The sequence below is a fragment of the Pseudorca crassidens genome, chromosome 15, assembly GCF_039906515.1.
Source record: "Pseudorca crassidens isolate mPseCra1 chromosome 15, mPseCra1.hap1, whole genome shotgun sequence".
NCBI lineage: Eukaryota > Metazoa > Chordata > Mammalia > Artiodactyla > Delphinidae > Pseudorca > Pseudorca crassidens.
In genome coordinates, this window is record NC_090310.1 from 84790366 (window position 1) to 84812262 (window position 21897).

Consider the following 21897-nt stretch of genomic DNA (forward strand, 5'->3'; position numbering starts at 1 on the left):
GCCGCCCCCGCCCGTGCCCGGCGCGCAGAGGGGACACTTACACGGGCTCGCTCCTGGCGAGGCTGAGCCTTTGGACCAGCTGCCCCGTGTCTCCGCGTCTGTGTAACACCCCGTGTGTTTGCCGGATGCTTCCACGGTCCTGACCAGAGACACATTCCTGAGGGTGGAGGGAAAGGAGACACGATGCTGAAAAACAAACCAGCCAGGGGCATGGGGCAGCTTCCCTCCCACCTGGCTGCCAGGGCTCCCTGCTAAGATGGGCTGAATGACCCTTGTGTTCACCTGGGGCCCCTCAGTCCCCGAAGCCGGAGGAAAGGGTGACAAAGGATCCTGCCACTGGGGGAGTCTTCACCAGGCAGCATCCCCCTCTGCCCTCTGCCCTCTGCACGCCCTTCCTCCACGCGGGCCTCACTCAGCCCTGGAATTGCACCTGGGCCGGCACACACGTCTCCCACTTGCCCCAGCGCACCTGAGCATCATTTAAGGCCTAAGAGGCCAGCAGGCATCAGGCTTGTGGTCCTTGTGCTCCCAGCACCTAGAGGCTACTGTGAAGTTGCCCAAGGCGGGTGCTCAGCACAGGAGGACGGTGGACACGGCCAGCCTGTCCCGGCCCCTCACTGGCCCCCGAGCCTCAGTTTCCCCGTCTGAAGGTGGGGAGGGAAGGGGTGCTCCAAGTGGAGGTACAGCAGGTCTCCGAAATCAGGGTTTCCTGGTGTTATGACAACAGGAGGTGCCCGGCCACCTTGCACGAGGAGAGTCGTCACGGCAGAGGGACCCCATTACACGTGGGAGCTGCCATCGTCTGCGCCCGAGCCCAGAAGACAGCACGGAAGGCAAACGCCCTGCACTCCCTCCTGCCAGCTGTGCTGGGAACCTGGAGAAGGTGCCGCGTGCAGGGCGAGGGCCCTCCATGCCTCTGTCTCCTGTCAAGGGCTCTTTTGTGTGTGTAGGCGAGTCGTCAGCCAGGGTTGCAAGGGCCTGGCAAAGCACAGTCCCACCAGCCTGCTGGGGCCCCCCCGAGGAAGGCGCCGTTTCCTCCTGTGGATGGAAGACAAGGCAGCCCCATTTCCTCCCCAGCTCTGGCAAGGAAATGGGCTATAAATAAACAGCCCACAGACGACAGTTACAGCAGAGGGGACGGCCTGGCTCTAAGAGGGGGCCCTGGGGAGAGGGCTAGTTGGGGAAGTGCTATCTGAGCTGAGATTGCAAGGATGAGTGAGTATTAAATGATGCAGAAGATGGAAGAAATCATTTCAGGCAGAGGGAACCACGTGTGCGAAGGCCCTGTGGTGGGAAAGGCCGTGACAAGCTGGAGGGGCGGGAAGGAGGCCAGCGAGGCTGGAAGGGAGAGAGGGGTGTGGGGAAGAGGGTAGGGGGGAGTGTGATGGGCAGGCACAGCCTCGCGGGCCACGGGCGGGAGCGGAGTTTTTATTCGAAGAGCAAGGGGAGCCGTGGAGATGTTTTGTGCAGGTGAGAGGCAGGTTGAATTGACACCTTCAAGAGCGCCCTCTGGCTGCAGGTCACCAGAAGCCTGCCCCCCGCCTCCCATGCGCAGAAGGGAACCCACGTCGACACCCAGTGTTGGCTGGGATCAACCGAGTTGCTGTGGAGGCCAGGTTTAAGGAGGGCCGGTGAGAGCCAGCATCCTAGGGGCTACAGTTCCCAGGTGTCTGGCCCTGAAAGCTGATCGCCACCTCTGCAGTCGTGGACGCCACGTTCCTGTCCCCCCGCAGGGCACAAGTGGGACAGGTTTTGTGGCCCTGCCTGCACTGCCCCTGCCATTTCCTGGTCACATGACCTGGCCCCAGTGTCCTAATCAGCTGCACTTAAGTCCCTCCACCAGTTAAAAAGAACACGGTCTAACATCCACCTTGAGAGGGTCAAAACGGTGTCAGCGGTCATGAAAGACCCATGGCGGGCAAGTCTAAACTCTTAACAAATAGGAAAGACAACAATTTGAAGAAACTGGAGAGTGACAACAGTAGAAAGTTGTTGGAGCCTTGGGGTGGCAGGAATTCCACCAGAAAGCCACAGTCTTACGGGCGGGTGTGTTAGAGAAGAGCTCTGGGCTGCCCCGCAGGCGACAGCCACGGTGATGCAGTTGCGGGGTTGGGGGAGGGGCTGTTCTGCCGGGAAAGAAGCAAAATGCCAGTGTTTAACACCTCCCGAGGGCTGGGTCTGACCTCCATCCAGCCAGGTTGGAGGGGAGGAACTGGAGTTACCTCCTGCCTTAATCAAGTGAGAAAACCAGACAAACGTATAGAATGCGATGCTTTTCAGACACTAGAAAACATGCAGCACGAGAGGGTCATCCCAGAGAGAAAGGAAGCAAACGCGATGAGCTGCCTGCCGTTGCCCCAGCTGATGGCCCAGAGGCCTCTTGGCTACATCACAGCCCAGAGGAACCCAATCAGAGCCCAGGGAGCTCCTGAGCGACAGGGGGGACAGAGCTGAGGATTTGGGAAGGACCCAGGCAGCTGGAGTTGCAGGGTGGAGACCTGGAAAGCAGACAGCTGCCCAGAGGGAGGGAAATCCAGAGCTGGGCAGAGGGTTCCCTGAGCCTCCAGCTGAGTCCTGCTGAGCCCATGGCTGGGGGGATGGGGTGCCTGTGGGAACAGAGCTGCACAGGCCTCAGTCCCAGGGCCAGGGGCTTGGGGAGGTCAGCAGAGCTGAGACCTGAGACACCACCACTCAAGTCCATGCTGACCTCTGAGTGGGACGCATGTGGGCATTTGAAACCAGCACCACCGGAGCCTGGCAGCTGAATGGACAGGAGCCAGTGCCCACAGAAGGTAGACGGAGCTTGCAGTGTGAACCCAGCTGCTAAAACAGAACCAGGAGGATGGGGGAGGGAAGGGGGAGGAGGAAATGGAAAAAGGAGAAGGAAACCCACATTCTCCAGGGCGTTTTTAACAGGATCCAGTCTTCTCACATAACACAAACAAACAAGATGTCCAGGATAAAAATCCAGCATTACTCAGCACACCAAGAACGAGGAAAACTCTGACCAAATCTCTAGGGAAAAGGCAATCAAAAGATGACAGCCCTGAGATGACCCAGATGTTGGAATTATCAGACGAGGACTTAGAAGCAGCTGTTCTAATTATCCTCCATGAGGGAAAGCCGTACGGTCTTGAAATGAATGGAAAAAACAAGTTTTGGCAAAGAGAGATAAACTATAACAAAGAATCACTAAATGTGATGTGGTATTCCTGGATTGAATTTTGGAACCAAAAAAAAAAGAAAAGACATACGTGTAAAAACCGGTGAAATCCGAATACAGTCTGGAGTTTAGCTAATAATAATGTATCCACGATGTTATCTTAGTTGTGACAAACATACCATAATTCATGGCAATGAAAGACATTAACATTAGGGAAAACAGGGTGAGGGGTATTTGGAAAGACTATTATCTTTACAACCTCCTGCAAATGTAAACTTTTATTAAAGGAAAAGTTTACTTAAAAAGAAAGAAAAATTTTAGAACTGAGAAGCAAAGTATAAGATATAAACATTTCACTGAATAGGCTAATAGCAGAATGAAGATGACAGAGGAAAGAGTCAGTACACTTGAAGACAGATCAATGGAAATGATCTAATCTGAAGAACTGAAAGGATGTTTTAAAATGAGGGCCTCAGGATTTGTTAGTCAATATTGTAAGATCTAACAAGTCATTGAAATTCCTAAAAGAGGGAGAGATGAGGGCAGAAAAAAAATGTTTTAACTACTTTATGGAGATATGACTGACAGAAAACTTACAGATAGCTAATGCAGTAAATTACAGATTTATAGTTATAAATTATAATAAAAGATTTACATTACAAATGATAAGTAATTGTGTTTGGAACCCGGGACACCATCATCACTATCAAATCACTACTGATGCATTAACCCTATCCATCACCTCTGAAAGTTTCCTCCCGCCCCTTCATTTTTCTTCTCCTTTTGTGGTTAAGGGCCCTTAACATAAGATCTACCCTCTAAGCAATTTTTCAAAGTATACAGTTTAAAGTATTTTTCAAAGTATACAATACAGTATTGTTAATCATAGACCCTGTGTTTTACAGCAGATCTCCAGAATTTATTTGTTTTGAATGGCCCAAACATTCACCGTTTCCACCAGAATGCAAACAAAAAAAAACTTTTTTTGAAAGAAGAATGGCTAAACCTTCCCAAATATGTCAAAAGACATAAATTTTACAGGTTCAAGAGGCTTCAAGAACTCCAAACAGGATAAACTCAAACAAAACCACACCCAGGCACATCAGAATCAAGTGACTGAAAACCAAAGATAAAGGAAAAGATTGAAAGCAGAAAGAGAAAAATGATGCATTACATGGAGGTGAGCAATGCCTGGAAACGGTTCATCAGAAACAGTGGTGATCAAAAGACAGGGAAACAAGACGGCATGCTTGGAAATTCACAACAAAAGGACTGTCAACTCAGAATGCTAAATCCAGCAAAAATATTTTTTAAGAATGAAGGCAAAATAGAGGACTAGTCAGAAAAAGAAAAAAATGGAAAGTATTCATCACCAGCAGACCTGCTTGAAAAGAAATACGAAAGAATGTTCTCCAGACAAAAGGGAAATGATACCAGAATTAAACTTGGAACATCAGGAATGGAGGAAGCACAACAGAAAAGATAACTATCTGGGCAAATATAATGGACTCCGCTTCACGTCTCTTGAGCACTTTAAAATCCGTATGACTTTAAAAAGCAAACAGGGTAACGTTGTTGGGGAGATTCAATGTATGTAGATGTAAGATAATTGACAATTGTAACAGCAGGTGAGGGTATAGCATAGAGATGGTAAAGATAACTATATGATTATAAGGTTTCTATATTTTACATACAGTACACACATACATACAGTAAAGTATTAACACTAAATAGATGGTGAAAAGTTGGAGAGATATATATTATCCCTAAAGCAACAACTAAAAAGTAACATAGAGTCAAAAATTCAATGGACAAAATAAATAGAATACTAAAAAAAAAAAAAATTCAAATAATTCAAAAGAACGCAGAAAGGGGAACAGAGGGAAAAATGAGGAAGATAGAAAAATAATAAAATGGTAGACCTAAATTCAACTATAGCAATAGTTGCATTAAATCTGAATGTTCTAAATACGGCAATGAAAAACAGATATTACCACATTGGACTGGGGGGAAAAGAAGACCCAATTAGATGATGTCTCTAAGAAACGCATCTTAAATTTAACTGTAGAGGGAGCAGCAAACTGGCTCACAGGACGAATCCAGCACATGAACTGTTTTAGAGAATGGTTTTTACAATTGCTACGGGTTGTGAGGAACAGGAGATGGAGACCTTACGCGGTCACAAAGCCTGAGATCTACGCACTGGCCCTTTACAGAAAAAGTTTGCTGGCTGCTCCTAATGACAGATTAAAAGCACAAGGATGGAAAAAAGACACAGTTAACACGAATCAAAATAAAGCAGAAGTGGCTATATTAACGTCGGACAAAGAAGACTTCAGGGCTTCCCTGATGGCGCAGTGGTTGAGAGTCCACCTGCCGATGCAGGGGACACGGGTTCGTGCCCCGGTCCGGGAAGATCCCACATGCCACGAAGCGGCTGGGCCTGTGAGCCATGACCGCTGAGACTGCCATGTGAGCCATGGCCGCTGAGCCATGGCGTCCGGAACCTGTGCTCCGCAACGGGAGAGGCCACAGCAGTGAGAGGCCCGCGTATCACACACACACAAAAAAAGAAGACTTCAGTACAAAAAAAAACCACCAGGTATAAACAGGGCCATTAAATAAGGAGAGAAGAACTTACCAAGAAGATATAACAATCCCAAATATGGGTGCCCCAATGACAGAGGGCCAAACTACACAAGACAAAAACTGAGTGAACTGAAAGAAGAAATAGACAAATCCACAGTTATGTTTGGAGACCTCATCACTGCTTTCTCAGTAATCAACAGAATAGGTAGACAGAAAATCAGCAAGGATATGGAAGATCTGAACAACACTATCAACTTGACCTAGTTGACATTTACAGACCTCTCCAGCCAATGGTAACAGAATACTTATTCTTTTCAAGTGTAAAAGTCTGGACTTCCCTGGTGGCCCAGGGGTTATGAATCTGCCTGCCAATGCAGGGGACATGGATTTGAGCCCTGGTCTGGGAAGATCCCACATGCCACAGAGCAACTGGGCCCGTGCACCACAACTACTGAGACTGCGCTCTAGAGCCTGCAAGCCACAGCTACTGAGCCCACATGCCGCAACTACTGAAGCCCGCGCACCTAGAGCCCACACTCCACAACAAGAGAAGCTACTGCAATGAGAAGCCCGCGCACCACAACGAAGAGTAGCCCCCGCTCTCCACAACTAGAGAAAGCCAGCGCACGGCTATGAAGACCCAACGCAGCCAAAATATAAATAACTAAATTAATTTTAAAAAATAAAGATAAAAAAGTGCAAGTGGAACATTCACTAAAATAACTTATATTCTGAGTCATTAAAAAATTAAACTTAAAGGAATTAAAATTATACAGTGTATATTCTCTGACCATAATGGACTTAAACTAGAAATTGATAACAGGTATCTGGAAATTAAACAACACACCTCTAAATAACCCATGGATCAAAGAGGAAGTATCAAGTAAATAATCTAGAATTCCACTTTAGAAACAGAAAAAGAGCAAATTAAACCCAAAGAAAGCAGAAGGAGTGAAATAAAGCAGCAATTAGTATAATTGAAAATAGAAAAATAGAGAAAATAAAGGAAACCAAAAATTAGTTATTTGAAAAATCAATACATTTGATAATGCTCTAAGCAGACTGAGCAAAATAAAAAGAGAAAAGACACAAATTATAAATATCAGAAATGAAAGATGGAATATCATGACAGATGCTACAGATATTAAAAGGATGATAAGGTGATCTCTCTATGCCATGAATTCATTTGGAAGAGTGAATATTATTAAGATGTCAATACTACCTTAAGCAATCTACAGGTTCCATGGAATCACTATAAAAACCTCAATAACATTTTTTGCAGAAATAGAAAAACCCATTCTAAAATTCATATAGAATCTCTTGGGACCCCAAATAGCCAAAACAGCCTTGAAAAGGGGGGAAAAGCCTGAAGACTCATACTTCCTAATTTCAGCACTTACTACAAAGCTATAGTAATCTAAACAATGTGGTACTGGCATAAAGACAGACATATAGACCAATGGAATGGAATAGGCTAGAAATAAACTCTTGCATATATGGTCAAATTACTTTTGACAAGGGTGTCAAGACTATTCAATGGGGAAAGGACAGTCTTTCAATAAATTGTGTTGGGAAAACTGGATACTCACATGCAAAGGAATGAAGTTGGACCCTTATCTAACACCATGTATACAAACTAACTGAATATGTATCAAAGACCTAAAGTAAGACCTAAACTTATAAAGTTCTTAGAGGAAAACATTGGGTAAAAGCTTCATATTAGATTTGGTGGTGATTTCTTGGATATGACACCAGAGACACATGCAACAGAAATAAAAATAGATTAAATGAATTTCATGAAAATTTTAAAATTTGTGCATCAGGGGCTTCCCTGGTGGCGCAGTGGTTGAGAGTCCGCCTGCCGATGCAGGGGACACGGGTTCGTGCCCCGGTCCGGGAAGATCCCACATGCCGCGGAGCGGCTGGGCCCGTGAGCCATGGCCGCTGAGCCTGCGTGTCCGGAGCCTGTGCTCCGCAACGGGAGAGGCCACAACAGTGAGAGGCCCGCGTACCGCAAAATAATAATAATAATTTGTGCATCAGAAGACACTATCCACAGAATAGAAAAGCAACTCATAGAATGGGAGAAAACATTTGCAAATTGTATAACTGATAAGGGGTTAATATCCAGAATACAGAGAGAATTCCTAAAACTTGGCAACAACAACCAAAAAACCCCAAACAACTTGATTAAAAAATGGGCAAAGCACTTGAACAGACATTTCTCCAAAGAAGATATATAAATGGCTGATAAGTACATGAAAAGATGCTCAACATCAAGAATTATTTGGAAATGCAATCAAAACTACAATGAACTAACTATAATACGTACCTAATACCCATTAGTGTGGCTAGTCTCAAAAAACCAGAAGGTGATACTGTTGAAACTTTTGTGCATTGTTGGTGGGAATGTAAAATGGTACCACCTCTGTGCAAAACAGTATGGTGGCTCCTAAAAAAATTTTAAATAGAATCACCATATGAACCAGCAATTCCACTTCTAGGATTACACACAAAAGAATTGAAAACAGTGTCTCAGAGATATTGGTATAACCATGTTCATAGCAGCATTGTTCACAAAATATGGAGATAACCCACGTGTCCATCAATGGATGAACAGATAAGCAAAATATGGTCTATACATACAATGGACTGTTATTCAGCTTTCAAAAGGAAGGAGGATGTCCCTGGTGGCGCAGTGATTAAGAATCCGCCTGCCAATGCAGGGAACACAGGTTCGAGCCCTGGTCCGGGAAGATCCCACATGCCGCGGAGCAACTAAGCCCGTGCACCACAACCACTGAGCCTGCTCTCTAGAGCCCACGAGCCACAACTACTGAGCCTGAGAACCACAACTACTGAAGCCCCCACACCTAGAGCCCGTGCTCCTCAACAAGAGAAGCCACTGCAATGAGAAGCCCACGCACTGGAACAAAGAGTAGCCCCTGCTCGCTGCAACTAGAGAAAGCCCGCACACAGCAACGAAGACCCAACACAGCCATAAATAAATAAATAAATTTAAATAAATAAATAAAAATTTAAAAGATAAAAAATAAAAAGGAAGGAAATTCTGATACATGTTGCAACGTGGATGAATCTTGAGGACACTATGCTAAATAAAATAATCTAGTCACAAAAGTACTGTATGATGCCACTTATATATGAGGCTTTTAGAGTACTCCAAGTCATGGATACAGAAAGTAGAATGATGATTGCTAGGTACGGAGGAAAGGGAAGAATGGGGAGTTAATGTTTAAGGGGGACAGAGTTTCAGTTTTACAAGATGGAAAGAGTTCTGGAGATGTATGGTGGTGACGGCAGTGCATTATGAAGTTAATACCACTGAAAATAGCTAAAATGATTAGATGGTAAATTTTATGTCTATTTTACCACAATGAAAAATTGGGGGGAAAAGTAATGCATATTATAATCCCTGGAACAGACATTAAAAACGATGTGTAAAGATGCATATTTGAAAAGATAACAAGGAATTAAAATGGAATATTAAAAATACAGAAACATTTCTGTTAACCCAAGAGAAGGCAAAAAACAGAAAAGCAAAACAAAACAAAACAAAAAAGAGAGAGATTAAAAACAAATAGCAAAAGGGACTTCCCTGGTGCTCCAGTGGTTAAGACTCTGCACTTCCAATGAAGGGGACACAGGTTCAATCCCTGGTCAGGGAACTAAGATCCCACATGCCATGTGGCATGACCCAAAAAAAAAAAAAAAAAAACCATGAAAAATGGTAGGCTTAAACTTGACCTTATCAATCAATCACTATGTTAAAATGTAAAGGGACCAAACACTCTAATTAAAAGGTAATATTGTCCAATTAGATTTTAAAATCCAAGATCTAACTGCATGTGATCTACATGAAATAATTAAAACACAAAGACAAGGATTAAAAGTAAAATGATGGGGCTTCCCTGGTGGCTCAGTGGTTGAGAGTCCGCCTGCCGATGCGGGGGGGCGCGGGTTCGTGCCCCGGTCCGGGAAGATCCCACATGCCGCGGAGCGACTGGGCCCGTGAGCCATGGCCGCTGAGCCTATGCATCCGGAGCCTGTGCTCCGCAACGGGAGAGGCCACAACAGGGAGAGGCCCGCGTACCGCAAAAAAAAAAAAAAAAGTAAAAGGATGGGAAAAATTTGCTATGCAAACAGTAAACACAAGTTAGTATGACTACATTAATGTGACACAAGCAGACTACAAGAAAAATATTGCCAGAGATAAAAAGGAACGTTTCATAATGATAAAACGTTTCATAATGATAATGAAAACATTTCACAATCCATCAGGAAAGCAAGACAACCATAAATGTATAGGCATCTTAATACCGAAGTTTCAAAATGCATAATTGCAAAAACTTGATAGAATCAAAGGAATAGAAAATTCCATAATCATAGACGGATTTTAACTTACTCTCTGGAACTGATAGTAAAACTGGACCCCCCAAATTAATAAACATGTAAAAGATTCCAACGTTATTATCAACCGTCTTTCCTTATTGACATTTATAGAACACCATACCCAGCAACTACAGAATATACATTCTTTCATGTAAATATGTAATATGTATCAAGATAGACCATATGCTGGGTCAAAAAATGTCTCAGTAAATTTCAAAAGATTGAAAACTTATACAGAGGTTGTTTTTTTTTTTTCCTATGAACACAATGGAATTAAATTAGAAATAAAAAAAGACATATAGTAAAGCTCACAGATATTCGTAAATTAAGCAACACATGTTTAAATAACACATGGCTCAAAGATGAGATCACAAAGAAAAAATTTAAATACGTCAAACTGAATGACAAGGAAAATTCAACAAATCAAAATCTGTCAGATGCAATTGAAGCAGTGCTTTGAGGGATATTTATAGATTTTAATCTGTTTTGGAAAAGACAGAAAGGTTTAAAAATCGATGATATAATTTACCTTTTAAAAAGCTGGAAAAAGAAGAGCAAATTAAGCCCGAGTAAGAGAATAAAGGAGATAATAAAGATAAAAGCAGAAACCAATGCAATAACAAGCAACACCTAAGACAGTGGTCCCTGAGCACCATACTCTATACCCCATGTCTTATGAGGTCTTTCCACTATCATTCATGGGCTTACAAATCATTCCTGGCCATTTTCAGCTCCAGGTAATATTCCTCCTGTTGCTTTCCAGTGTGTTTTTTCTTTCCACCTTGATAGTTTCCTTGCACATGTATAATGATCCACACTCAGCTACAGACTCAGAGGAACCCTCTACAGATGCCCAACGTTTTCTCTTTGTTCAGCTCTCTCTCCTCCCTACTCTGACTTGCAAATTCTCACCACTGTGGCCTTCCTAGACCCCAAACTCTGCTCAACTCATGGGGACCATTAGATTCTGTTTGCAGTCCCACTCCCTGTGCTGTGGCCTTGAAACTCTTTCCAGCCGCGCGCACACACACACACACACACACACACAAAGAGGAAAAAGGAAATGAAAAACAAACGGTACATAGTAAACCGTGCAACAAGATAATTCAGACTCAACCATGTCGATGATCATGTTAAATGCAAATAGTCTAGATGCACCAGTTAAAAGGAAGAGATTGTAACATTGGATATAAAAATAATAACCAAATCTATGCTGTCTGTAAGAAACCCACTTCAAAACTTATAAAAGGACGGAAAAAGATACGTTACTAACACTAACCAGAAGAAGGCTGGAGCTGCTATGTTAAACAAGTCAGAGTGGATTTAAGAGCAAGGACTGCTACAAGGATGAAGAGGACCATTCCATAATGATAAAGGGGACAATTCATCAAGAAGAGCTAATCCTACTAAATATTTATACACCAAGTAATAGAGCTTCAACATACATGAAGCAAACACTGACAGATTTCAAAGGAGAAATAGACAAATCCAGAGTTAATTACAGTTTTTGATACTTTCTCTCAATAGTTGATACAACAGATAGATGGAAAACCAGTAAAGGTAGAGAAGACAATAATACTACCAAAAGCAATGGCAGAACGTAATTCTTATCAAGGACACGTGAAACATTCATCAAGATGGACCATATTATGGGCATAAAACAACTCTTAATAAATTTAAAAAGACTGAAATTCTACAGATAATATTCTCTCACCACAGTGGAATTAAATTAGAAATCGGTATCGGAATAGCTGGAAAATTACAAATATCTGAAACTAAAGCACACACTTTTAAATAATCCATGGGTTGAAGAAGAATTCACAATAGAAATGAGAAAATATTTGAACTGAGTAAAATTTAGAACATAACTTAAAATGTGTGGGATGCGGTTAATGCTTAGAGGGAAATTTCAAGCATTAAATGCTTATATTAGAAAAACAGGAAAAAACGCAAATGACCTACAGTTCTACCATAAAAAACAAAACAAAACAAAAACGGTAAAATCAGCCCAAAGTACAAGAGAAAACTGAAAAACAACATAATAAAATCAGTAAAAGCAAAAGCTTATTGAAAATATCAATAAAATTGATAAACTTCTGGTCAGATTTAGCAGGGGGCAAGATGAAAAAAGATATAAATTACCAATAGCAGAATTAGAGGCCATCATTAAAGAGCCTAAGTGAATGTTATGAACAACATTTTGTCGATAAATTCAACTGAGATAAAATGGGCAAATGCCTTAAAAGACACAATCTATAAAAGCTCACTCAAGATGAAATATATAACATGAATAGCTCTATAAACATCAAAGAAATTGGATTTGAATTGGAAAACTTTCTTGCAAAGACAACTTCAGGCCCAAATGGCTTTGCTGGTGAATGCTACCGAACACTTAAGGAAGAAATAATACCAATGCTGCGTAAACTTCCAGAAAATAGGAGAGTGCACTTCCGAATTCATTACTCTGAGACCAAAACCAGACAAACACATTACAGGAACAGAAAGCTATAGCACAGTATCCCTCATAAAGATAGATGCAAACTTCCTTAACAGAATGCTTTCCAATTGAATCCAATTATATCTATATGTGTAATACCGCATGATGAAGTGGGATTTATCCTGGGAACTCAGGTTAGTGTAACGTTGGAAAATAAATGAATGTAATTCCTATCTATAGACCATAGAAAAAAAGCATATGATCATCTCAACAGGTGCAGGAGAGGCCTTTGACAAAATTCAATATCCGTTCACAATAAGAACTCCAAAAAACTAGGAATAGAGGGATATTAACCCATTAATAAACACTTCAAAAATCTTCAGCTAACATCATAATTTATGGGTAAGGACGGGATGCTTTCTTAAGATTAAGAACAAGGCAAGGATGTCCAACTCACCACTCTTACTCATAGCACTGGAAGTTCCAGCTACTTTAATAAGGCAAGAAAAAGGGAACTCCCTGGCTGTCCAGTGGTTAGGACTCCGCATTTTCACTGCCAAGGGCCTGGGTTCAATCCCTGGTGGGGGAACTAAGATCCCGCGAGCCGCGCCGTGTGACCAAAGAAAAGCAAGAAAAAGAAAAGGCACACAGATTAGAAAGAATGAAATAGAACTGTCTCTGTTTGCACATGACATGACTGTCCATGTATAAAATCCGAAGGCATCTTCAAATAAAACAACCCCGCCTAGCAGTAAGAAATGAGTTTAGCAATCTTGCAAGATGTAAGATCAACAAGAAAAATCGACCACATCTGTATGTGCCAGCAATGAACGTGTGGAACCGAAATTTAAAACACAGTGCTGGGGCTTCCCTGGTGGCGCAGTGGTTGAGAGTCCGCCTGCCGATGCAGGGGACGCGGGTTCGTGCCCTGGTCCGGGAGGATCCCACATGCCGCGGAGCGGCTGGGCCCGTGAGCCATGGCCGCTGAGCCTGCGCGTCCGGAGCCTGTGCTCCGCCACGGGAGAGGCCACGACAGTGAGAGGCCCGCGTACCGCAAAAAAAAAAAAAAAAAAAAAAACCTACAACAAAACGCAAAATAGACTATAAAGCAAAAAGATAATAAATAAAAAGTCCGTTAACATAATGTCAAAATATTGGGGGGACAAGTAATATACTGTTTGTCCCTTAGAAAGTCCATTTTAAAAACATTTTCTTTCTAAGCATATAATTAAAAATTAAACAGATGGTTTTTGTTTTATTCTAGTACTCTGTATCACAAAATAAAAGCAAAACACACTGACTGATTTTTTTTTTTAACCAAGCAAACCTCATCTGTATTGTTAGAAGTCAGGGTGGTGGTTTCCCTTGAGAGGGGGGTAGCAACCAAGGGAACCACGAGGCAGCCTTCTGAGGGGGGGTGAGGTTCTGTTTCTTGAGCTGGGTGCTGGTCACACATGTGTGTTCAGGGTGTGACAGTTCATCAAATTGCACTTATCGTATATGCATGTGTATATATATATGTGTCTATATGCATCCACTTTTCTCAATGTTTCTCAATTATACGTCTATAAAATTAAAAACAAAACCAAATTAATCTTAAAAAGTTAACCATAGTGAAAGATTGGTGAACAATGAATAATTCAAAGTAGAAATTGTTTTTTGAAAGAGAGAAGTGAGAGAGAGAGGAAGGGAGGAAGGATGGACACAGTGCCTGACACCCACGTGGTCCTCATTCAAGGTCAGTCATTATGATTATTATTTGTGGACTCCTACGGTTGACCTGTAAGATCTGGGGAGTTAAGACGGGGCTGTGGGTTTGGGTGGCGCCAGATTACCTCTGAACGGTCCAGGAGGTGGTGATATAGATGGCAGTGGCGTCGGCGAGCTCCTGGACCATTGCTGTTTGGTCAGCGGGGCTGACACCCCACAGCTTGACTTCTGATCTTGGCGAGAACGATGTCCTCTGGTCTGAAATCCACTAGGAACTGTATGGCGGGCTGGGGGCAGAGGGAGAGAAGCGAACCTGCATCAGGACACGGTGCGCCTCTGGTCGTCGTTTGGGTTCATGTCTGTGCGCTCGTTGCATGGATTTGCCCCTTTCCCACGCCAGGTCTATTGCATTTTAACAACTGGAGCGTTATGAAGTGTTAAATCTGGTCGGGATATGGGAGAAGGAAATGCATGATGCCCGGTGGCCCCCCTGGGCTCGGGAGACGCTCACGGGATAGAGGGCGTGTTGCTGGGTCAGCTGGTCATAGTCTGCGTCCGAGAAGGCGACCAGATTCCATGAGCTGCTGAGCGCTCATGGAGAACAGGGTCTGGGAGGAAGGAGGACAGTGGGGTAGGTGGGCTTCAGAAAACTGGCCGAGCTGTGCCCAAAGAACTTCTGTTCTCTCTGCGGTGATGAGCGTTGGAAGTAAACACACAAGCTGCAATGAGCTAAAATGCCAAGGGGCCAGACTTGAGGAAGAGACTCAGATCTCTTCTCTTTTGAAACCAGCAGGAGGAGGAAATGGGAAGGGTACGTGTGGGGGAAAGAACAGGAACGAAGGCTCAGAGGCCGGTCTAAGCTCTGAACCCACACCTAGGACCACAGCTTGGAGAACAAGCGTTTCGGTCTGGGAAGCAGGTGCCGGCACCTCCCCCCTCCCCTCCAGCCACCTTGTAGCTGTTGATGGCGATCTTGACGGACACATCCAGGGGCTGGTTGGTCACCCCACCCACTGTCTTCAACAGGGCCATGAAAACCAGGGGGAACCACATAAGGAAGACCAAAGCGCACATGGCGATGCGTCCAACCCTGTACTTCACGGCTTTCTTCTGCTGCCGCCCAGGCGGCCGGGGGTATTTCTGCAGAAGGCGGGCAGCAGGTCAGGGCCAGGCAGATACAGACTCAGTGGGGGACAGGTTGGTGAGTGACCCCCCCCAAAGTTGGGGGAAGGCGGTCAATTCAGGGAATGTCTAGTGGTCCAAAGTGCTGGGGTCAGAGAGAGTTGGACCCAAGTGCCGACCCCTCGTTCTTCCCAGCCGTGTGACCTTGAACCCAAAGCCATGCTGCGCTGCCTGCCTTTCTGTAAAATGGGAAAAAATGGTACCTGCTTCTTCAGGGGGGTTGGGCATCCGTGAGATGATGCTGGGAGAACTTAACATAAAGTCTGCCATTTATGGAGGATATCCTACAAACTCCTGAGCCCCGAGTGAAGCAGGGCCTGGGCCACGCCATGAGGTGAGCACCCGGCCCACTGGGCAGGGCAGGAACCTCACTGCTCCGGGGGGACGGGGTTGAGACCAGGAAAGCTGCCACCTCCAAGCCTCCTGAGAGGCAGGAGCTGCCGCGTGCCCACCTTCTCGGACTCCTGGTAGCACTTCATGATGAAGATGTTGGCATACACGTCCTCCAGGCATATCCAATTGGACAGGTTGAGGGCAGTGTCAGTCCACACCCAGTCTATGACGACCCTCAGCTCCAGCAGGAAAGGTACCAGGCGGAACCTGGGAGCAGAGAGGACCACTGTGAGGCTGGAGGGCACTGGTCCACCCAGGGGTCCAGCCCATCCATCCATCCAACCTGTCTGTGCGACTGCATCTCATCCTTGCCCTTCCCCCACCCCATCCATCCGTCCAGTGCCATCCACCATCTCATGCATCCTATCCTGTCTCTTCCCATCTCATCCCACCCCATCCCAGCCACCCCATGTATCCTCCATCCTTTCAGCAAGTAATGTTACACTCTGCCAGGCCCCATGCTAAGTACCTAGGCTACGCGGGTTAACAAGAGCGAGAGAACATCCTAGTTGGCGGACACCGACACTAAGTAGCTAAACGTTTCTAGATCGTGGTAAGTGCTACAAAGGAAATAAGCAAAAGGGAGTGGCAGAGACACTCCAGTTGAGCAGCTGGGGAGGGTCTTTATGCCGGGACCTAAAGGATGAACAGAGGCAGCTCTGTGGAAGGGGGTGGGATGAGGATTCCCGGGACAGCAGCCCCCCCAGAGGTTAGAAAGAGCTGGACACAGTCTGGGAACAGAGTGGCCGCAGGGGCCCACGGAAGGGAAGGATGCGAAGTGAGGTAGGAGACGCGGGCAGGATCGGGCCACGGGGTCTCGTGCGCTGCAGTGAGGAGAGAGTGTGTAGGGAAGATGTGCAAACACAGCCGGTTCCCTCTTGCCCTGTTTCAGCCTACACAGGGGTCCCAGGACCCCCTCGGACGTGGTCCCATCAGAGAGACTCCGTCCCTCCAGACATGGGCCCAGAATTTGTCCTGGATGGGCCCTGCAAGCCCCAGTGGGCCCCTGCCAGGTACATCTGAAGCTCCGTTCTCTACTCACCCTTTGAACAAGATAAGGTTGATGAGGTTGAAGTGTTTGGTCAGGAAATTTCCGAGGATCTGGTTTGGGTAGCCGCACCTGATCCAGTAGGCGGACGGGCCAAAGTAGATGCATTTCACCAGGTACCAGATCTGAGCCACGTGGTTGAGATTAAACCTCCTGCAAACGCCCAGAGAAGGGGAGCATCTCAGTCACACCTGGGCCTCCACAGCCCCGCCCAGGAATAGGAGGGGGCTCAGGAACCCAGTGCACTGAGCTCATCAAAGCCAGGAGGAAAACTGGGGTTATTATTTCAAGCATAATTGTTAGTTGGGGAAGAAAGGAAGAAAAAAGTAACACTATTTTTCCTCAAATGATTTGATTTGCAGGTGGCCTCTGGGGACACCTGGGCTCCCTTTACTTTCCTGAAAAAGGCAAGTTTTTATTCTCCACTCACCTACTCCTGACAGAGGAGCCAGGGCCGCAGCTGCAGGTGTCAGAACCTCGCCCCTCTCGGGCTGTCTGCGGCTCGGCTGATGACTTATTCTTAAGATAATCCTTAAATCTTCTTTGTTGGGCCGAAAGGAGATCATCTAATCAGAAGGGCCTCGGGAAGCTCTTGACGTGCTTCTTGGCAGAACGGGGAGAAATGAGCCCCCAGCGAGTTTGCTGCAAACGTCTCTTCTGGAGACAAGTTTCGAGCCAGGCCCTGGGGTCCAGGGGAGGTTTGATGTCTCTGCTGCTCTAAATCTGGGCTTGGAGCCCAGGCCTGGGGTGGCAGGTCAATGCCACCTTGCGTCCCCCGCCGTTTCTCAGCTGAAACCCGGCCATCTCCTAGTCTCCCTGGCAGGCCCGGCGTTGGCCTTTTTCGTAGGGAGGGAACGAAAGTACAGCTGGGCTGAGCCAGGGGAGTCCCTGGGGGAGGTTTACGAGGCCTGATAAATATTTCTCGAGCTTATTTACAGAGCTGCTCGGGGATACATCAGCGGTCCAGTCCTCTGCTTCTCACTCCATCGGAATTGCAAGATGCTCCCCGTGCAGGTGGATCTTTGCGTTTTTTCTTTCTTTTTTTTTTTGGTTTTTTTTGCAGTACGCGGGCCTCTCACTGTCGTGGCCTCTCCCGTTGCGGAGCACAGGCTCCGGACGCGCAGTCTCAGTGGCCATGGCTCACGGGCCCAGCTGCTCCGCGGCACGTGGGATCTTCCCGGACCGGGGCACGAACCCGCGTCCCCTGCATCGGCAGGCGGACTCTCAACCACTGCGCCACCAGGGAAGCCCTGCCTTTTTTCTTTTGGCCGGGGGCGTGGGGGGGTGGTGGGGAGGGAGAAAGGAGGGCCGGCAAGGCAGTCAGGGTACCTCTTGGTGACACCAGGCAGGACGAAGAAGGGCCAGAAGTGGGTGCGGAGGACTCCGAGGACCTGGAAGGCACACTTCCCCAGCAAGGCCTTCCGCGGGTAGAGGGCCTGGTCCCCCAGCATCGTGCCAAACTGGATGAGCCCCATCGCCAGGAAGGCCTTGGGCACCGGCTCCTCCAAGAGCGACTCCGCCAGGTCAGCGGCTGAGTGTTTCTACCGGAGCCAGAAAGGCGGCTTAGGAAGCGGCTGGCGGGGGGATGTGTGGCCGAGAGCGCCCCCCTCCCCTGTCCCCACCATCCTCACGCTGCAGGAGCTGTAGGAGGCATCACCCTTCTCAGCCTGGACCTCGGGGGCCCCTCCTCCCCTCACTCTGTGTGCCAGCCTCCAAGTCCTCTATTACAGAGGCTTCGCGCTGCTACGTCCCTCCCTGCACCTGGGTCCCTCCCTCGGCCCCTGAAAACCCTGGGCTCCCCTGCTCTTCTCTCTCTCATTCCTGTCTTGCCCTTCAAGGCCTGTTCTGATGCTGCTGGACTCCAGAAACCCTCCTGAGCTTCCCTCCCCGTCCCCTCCCATCCCCGAGCAGAGCGGGTTCATTACGCGCCCCAGGACCCCATCTGGCCTCATGGAGGCTGGATGCCCTCCAGCTTGGACTGGGGTTTGCTGCTCCCAGATACGTGTCCTGTTTCCTCAGTAGAAAGCTCAGTTCCTTGAGAGCTGGGGCTGCCCTTCACAATTCCATGAGCCCCAAGACACAGAGCAGAACTCACCCCCCAAAATCTGAAGTTGGAGGGGACTCTGTCTGCTCCCACTGTCACCACCCCCCTCCCCTTGGACCACGGAGCACAGGCCACAGCTGAGGGAGCTACGGGGTAGGCTTGTCCTCCCTCCAGCCCCACTCTGGCTGGCAAACGGCCCCAGTTCTTGGAGTGAGGGTCTGGGCCTTGATGAATTCTCAGCACGTGAGGTGGGCGGTGGAGTGGGACGGGGGCAGAAGTTCTGGACAGAGAAGCATGCCGCCAGCTCGGAGGAGACCCTATGCCCGCACTGCAGCCCCTGCCCCACTTGTATCTGGCTTTCACCTTAGTTAGTATGGGCTTTTCAGAGAAGCAATAAAACAGCGACATAGCAACTTGGACGGGGCATGGAAAGCAAGAGCCGTTTCAGTAATGAAGTTGGTGGAATTGCTATTCTAAATAGAGGGACAGAAACGGGGTGGGGAGCGAGACAGACCACCCTCTGCTATTAAGAAAGCCTGTCGTCTGCCTGGTTATTAAGGAACTGACGGCCACACCCACCCCCGACTCCGGAGGGTCACTGCAGCCCCAGGAGCCCAGACGTCTGGGTGGAGGCTCGCAGGAAAGCCAAGTGCTGAGCTGGGCAGTCTGGAAGGCTGTGCGGGCCCGGGGTCGCGGGCTCACCCCAAAGGCCCAGTAGCCAAAGAGGACAACGGCCAAGTTGAGCATCTCCACCAGGAAGGCGAGGGTGTACACGTTGCACACCCAGCTGGCTGGCGGCCGGAGGAGGTTGGAGAAGAACCGGTGGGTGGAGTGGTAGATCTGGAGGGTCCTGCGGGAGAGAGGGTGATGCTGAGGGCCGCCCTCCTGGTTGACCACATCTCAACCAGTGCCGGCCAGAAGGCTCTGGGAGGAGGTCGCAGCTGACAGATGCGGAGGCTGAGGACCACACACAGGTTCATTCTCCTAACACCTGTATTCTCAAAGGGCACAGGGGAGGCTGCCCTGGTGTGCAGGGACCGACCCCCGAGTGACCGCCGTGCTGCGGTCTCTTGATGTCTTCATCTCCACCCCCTTGAGAGCTGGTTGCTTGAGGTCCAACCTAATCACTAACCCAACCGTAAGCTCTCGAGGGTCTCAACCAAAGGCCAGTGAGATGCAGACTGGAGAAGAGCTCGGTGTGGGGGACCCTCCTCCCTGCCAGGTTCTCTCTCTGTGACACGAGGCAAGTAGCTCTGTGGCCAAGCTTCCGGCTCCTCACCAGCCCAACGGGGCTCGTGAGCCCTGGCCTGACTGCGCCATGGGGCGGCTGCAAGGGTAAAGTGTGGGAGTCAATGTGGAACAGCTCTGAGGATGAGACAGTACAGCGGCCATGTTTGATTGTTTGTGATATACAGGGAATCCTACAGGTGAGCAACAGGAGGGCAGGCAGGTGACTGGGTGGATGGATGGATGGGTGGATGGATGGATGGGTGGGTGGATGGATGGGTGGGTGGATGGATGGGTGGGTGGATGGATGGGTGGACGGGTGGATGGATGGATGGGTGGATGGGTGGGTGGATGGATGGGTGGGTGGATGGGTGGATGGATGGATGGATGGGTGGGTGGATGGGTGGATGGATGGGTGGATGGATGGGTGGATGGATGGGTGGATGGGTGGATGGATGGGTGGGTGGATGGATGGATGGATGGATGGATGGATGGCTGGATGGGTGGGTGGATGGGTGGATGGGTGGGTGGGTGGAAGGATGGATGGATGGATGGGAAGAAGGAAGGAAGAGTGTTTGGATCCAGAGTCAATAGATTGATGGAAGAAGGAAAGATGGAAAGACAGAAAGATGGGTAAATGCAAAGATGGTTAAGTGGATGGATTATTGGAAAGACAGAAGGAGAGACCAAAGTATGAATTGAGAAATGCCTGGACAAAAGCAAGGATGGACACACGCTCCGCTACAGTCCTACAGACAGACCAGCGAGAAGGAAAGGTCACAGTAGACGCAAGTCTGGGATCCGGCTCCTACATGGTGTTTTCCTGTGGCCCAGGAAGATGTGGGCCCTGGTCTTCACCCAGAAGCACACGGCTCCCCAGTAACCACGAGGCCATGTTTTTCATGCCAGATCTACCGGCAGTGAGGTTCTTGTCTGTGAGGAAGGGGGAAGGATGGGAGCCCCCCGGACTCGCAGTCCCAATGCTCCAGAAGGAGTTCCTGGATCACCTTCTAAGGCCCAGCTTCTGGGCTTCCCGCAGCGGCGGCCCCGACAAGCTTCTGCTGGGCCGCTTTTGTCTGAACGGCAGCTTCCTGAGGAGGCCCCATCTCTTCCTGCACCCTAGGTCTTGGGGACCCCCTGGCAAGACATAATGACACAGGCCTTCCCCTTGACCTTTTCCTCCAGAAGCTGTTTTGGCCGGGGCCACCCTGCCCCCACCCTCAGGCTGGGAGGGAGGGAACTGGTGTCACGTGGTTGCTGCCAGCATCTGGGCCCAGGCCAGGGGCTCCCGCTGTTGCCTCCCCGATACCAAGGGCCCTGGTCTGGACCCCAGGCTGCAGAGAGGAAGGCCTGGCAGGCTGAGGAAGCCGATGGGGAGGCCTGGGCACTGGGCAAGGACAAGGGGACTGCAGACCCTCTCCCAGCCCAGGGATTTGGGGACCCCAATGGCCTACACTTTCCCAGACTCTGCAGCTGGGTTGAGACCAATGAGGGCTCCTCCTTGGGCCAGACCTTGGGGTCTTGGGGCCCAGGGCAAGTGGGGTGCAGCCTACCTCTACATCCCACGCCCCACCAATGCCTCCAGAAGGCCCAGCAGGGGACTGGCAGTGGCAATGGCAGCTCCTGGGATGAGGGGTCCAGCTGGCCTGTCTCTGGAGGTGCCCATCGCCTGGAGCCTCTCTGCTGCCTTTTCT

At 48.1% G+C, this 21897-nt stretch overlaps 1 protein-coding gene across 1 annotated transcript in view; it reads right to left on the reverse strand.

Moving 5' to 3' along the window:
• LOC137208079 (piezo-type mechanosensitive ion channel component 2-like) overlaps positions 1-20296 on the reverse strand; it is a 23239-nt gene extending 2943 nt beyond the window's left edge. Inside the window, 9 exon segments of the mRNA XM_067708529.1 lie at positions 14536-14596; positions 14821-14883; positions 14885-14917; positions 15261-15449; positions 15944-16091; positions 16927-17085; positions 18262-18473; positions 19679-19826; positions 20256-20296. Of these exon segments, the coding sequence (XP_067564630.1) occupies positions 14536-14596; positions 14821-14883; positions 14885-14917; positions 15261-15449; positions 15944-16091; positions 16927-17085; positions 18262-18473; positions 19679-19826; positions 20256-20296 (1054 nt within the window).
• Positions 20297-21897: the final 1601 nt, after the last annotated feature.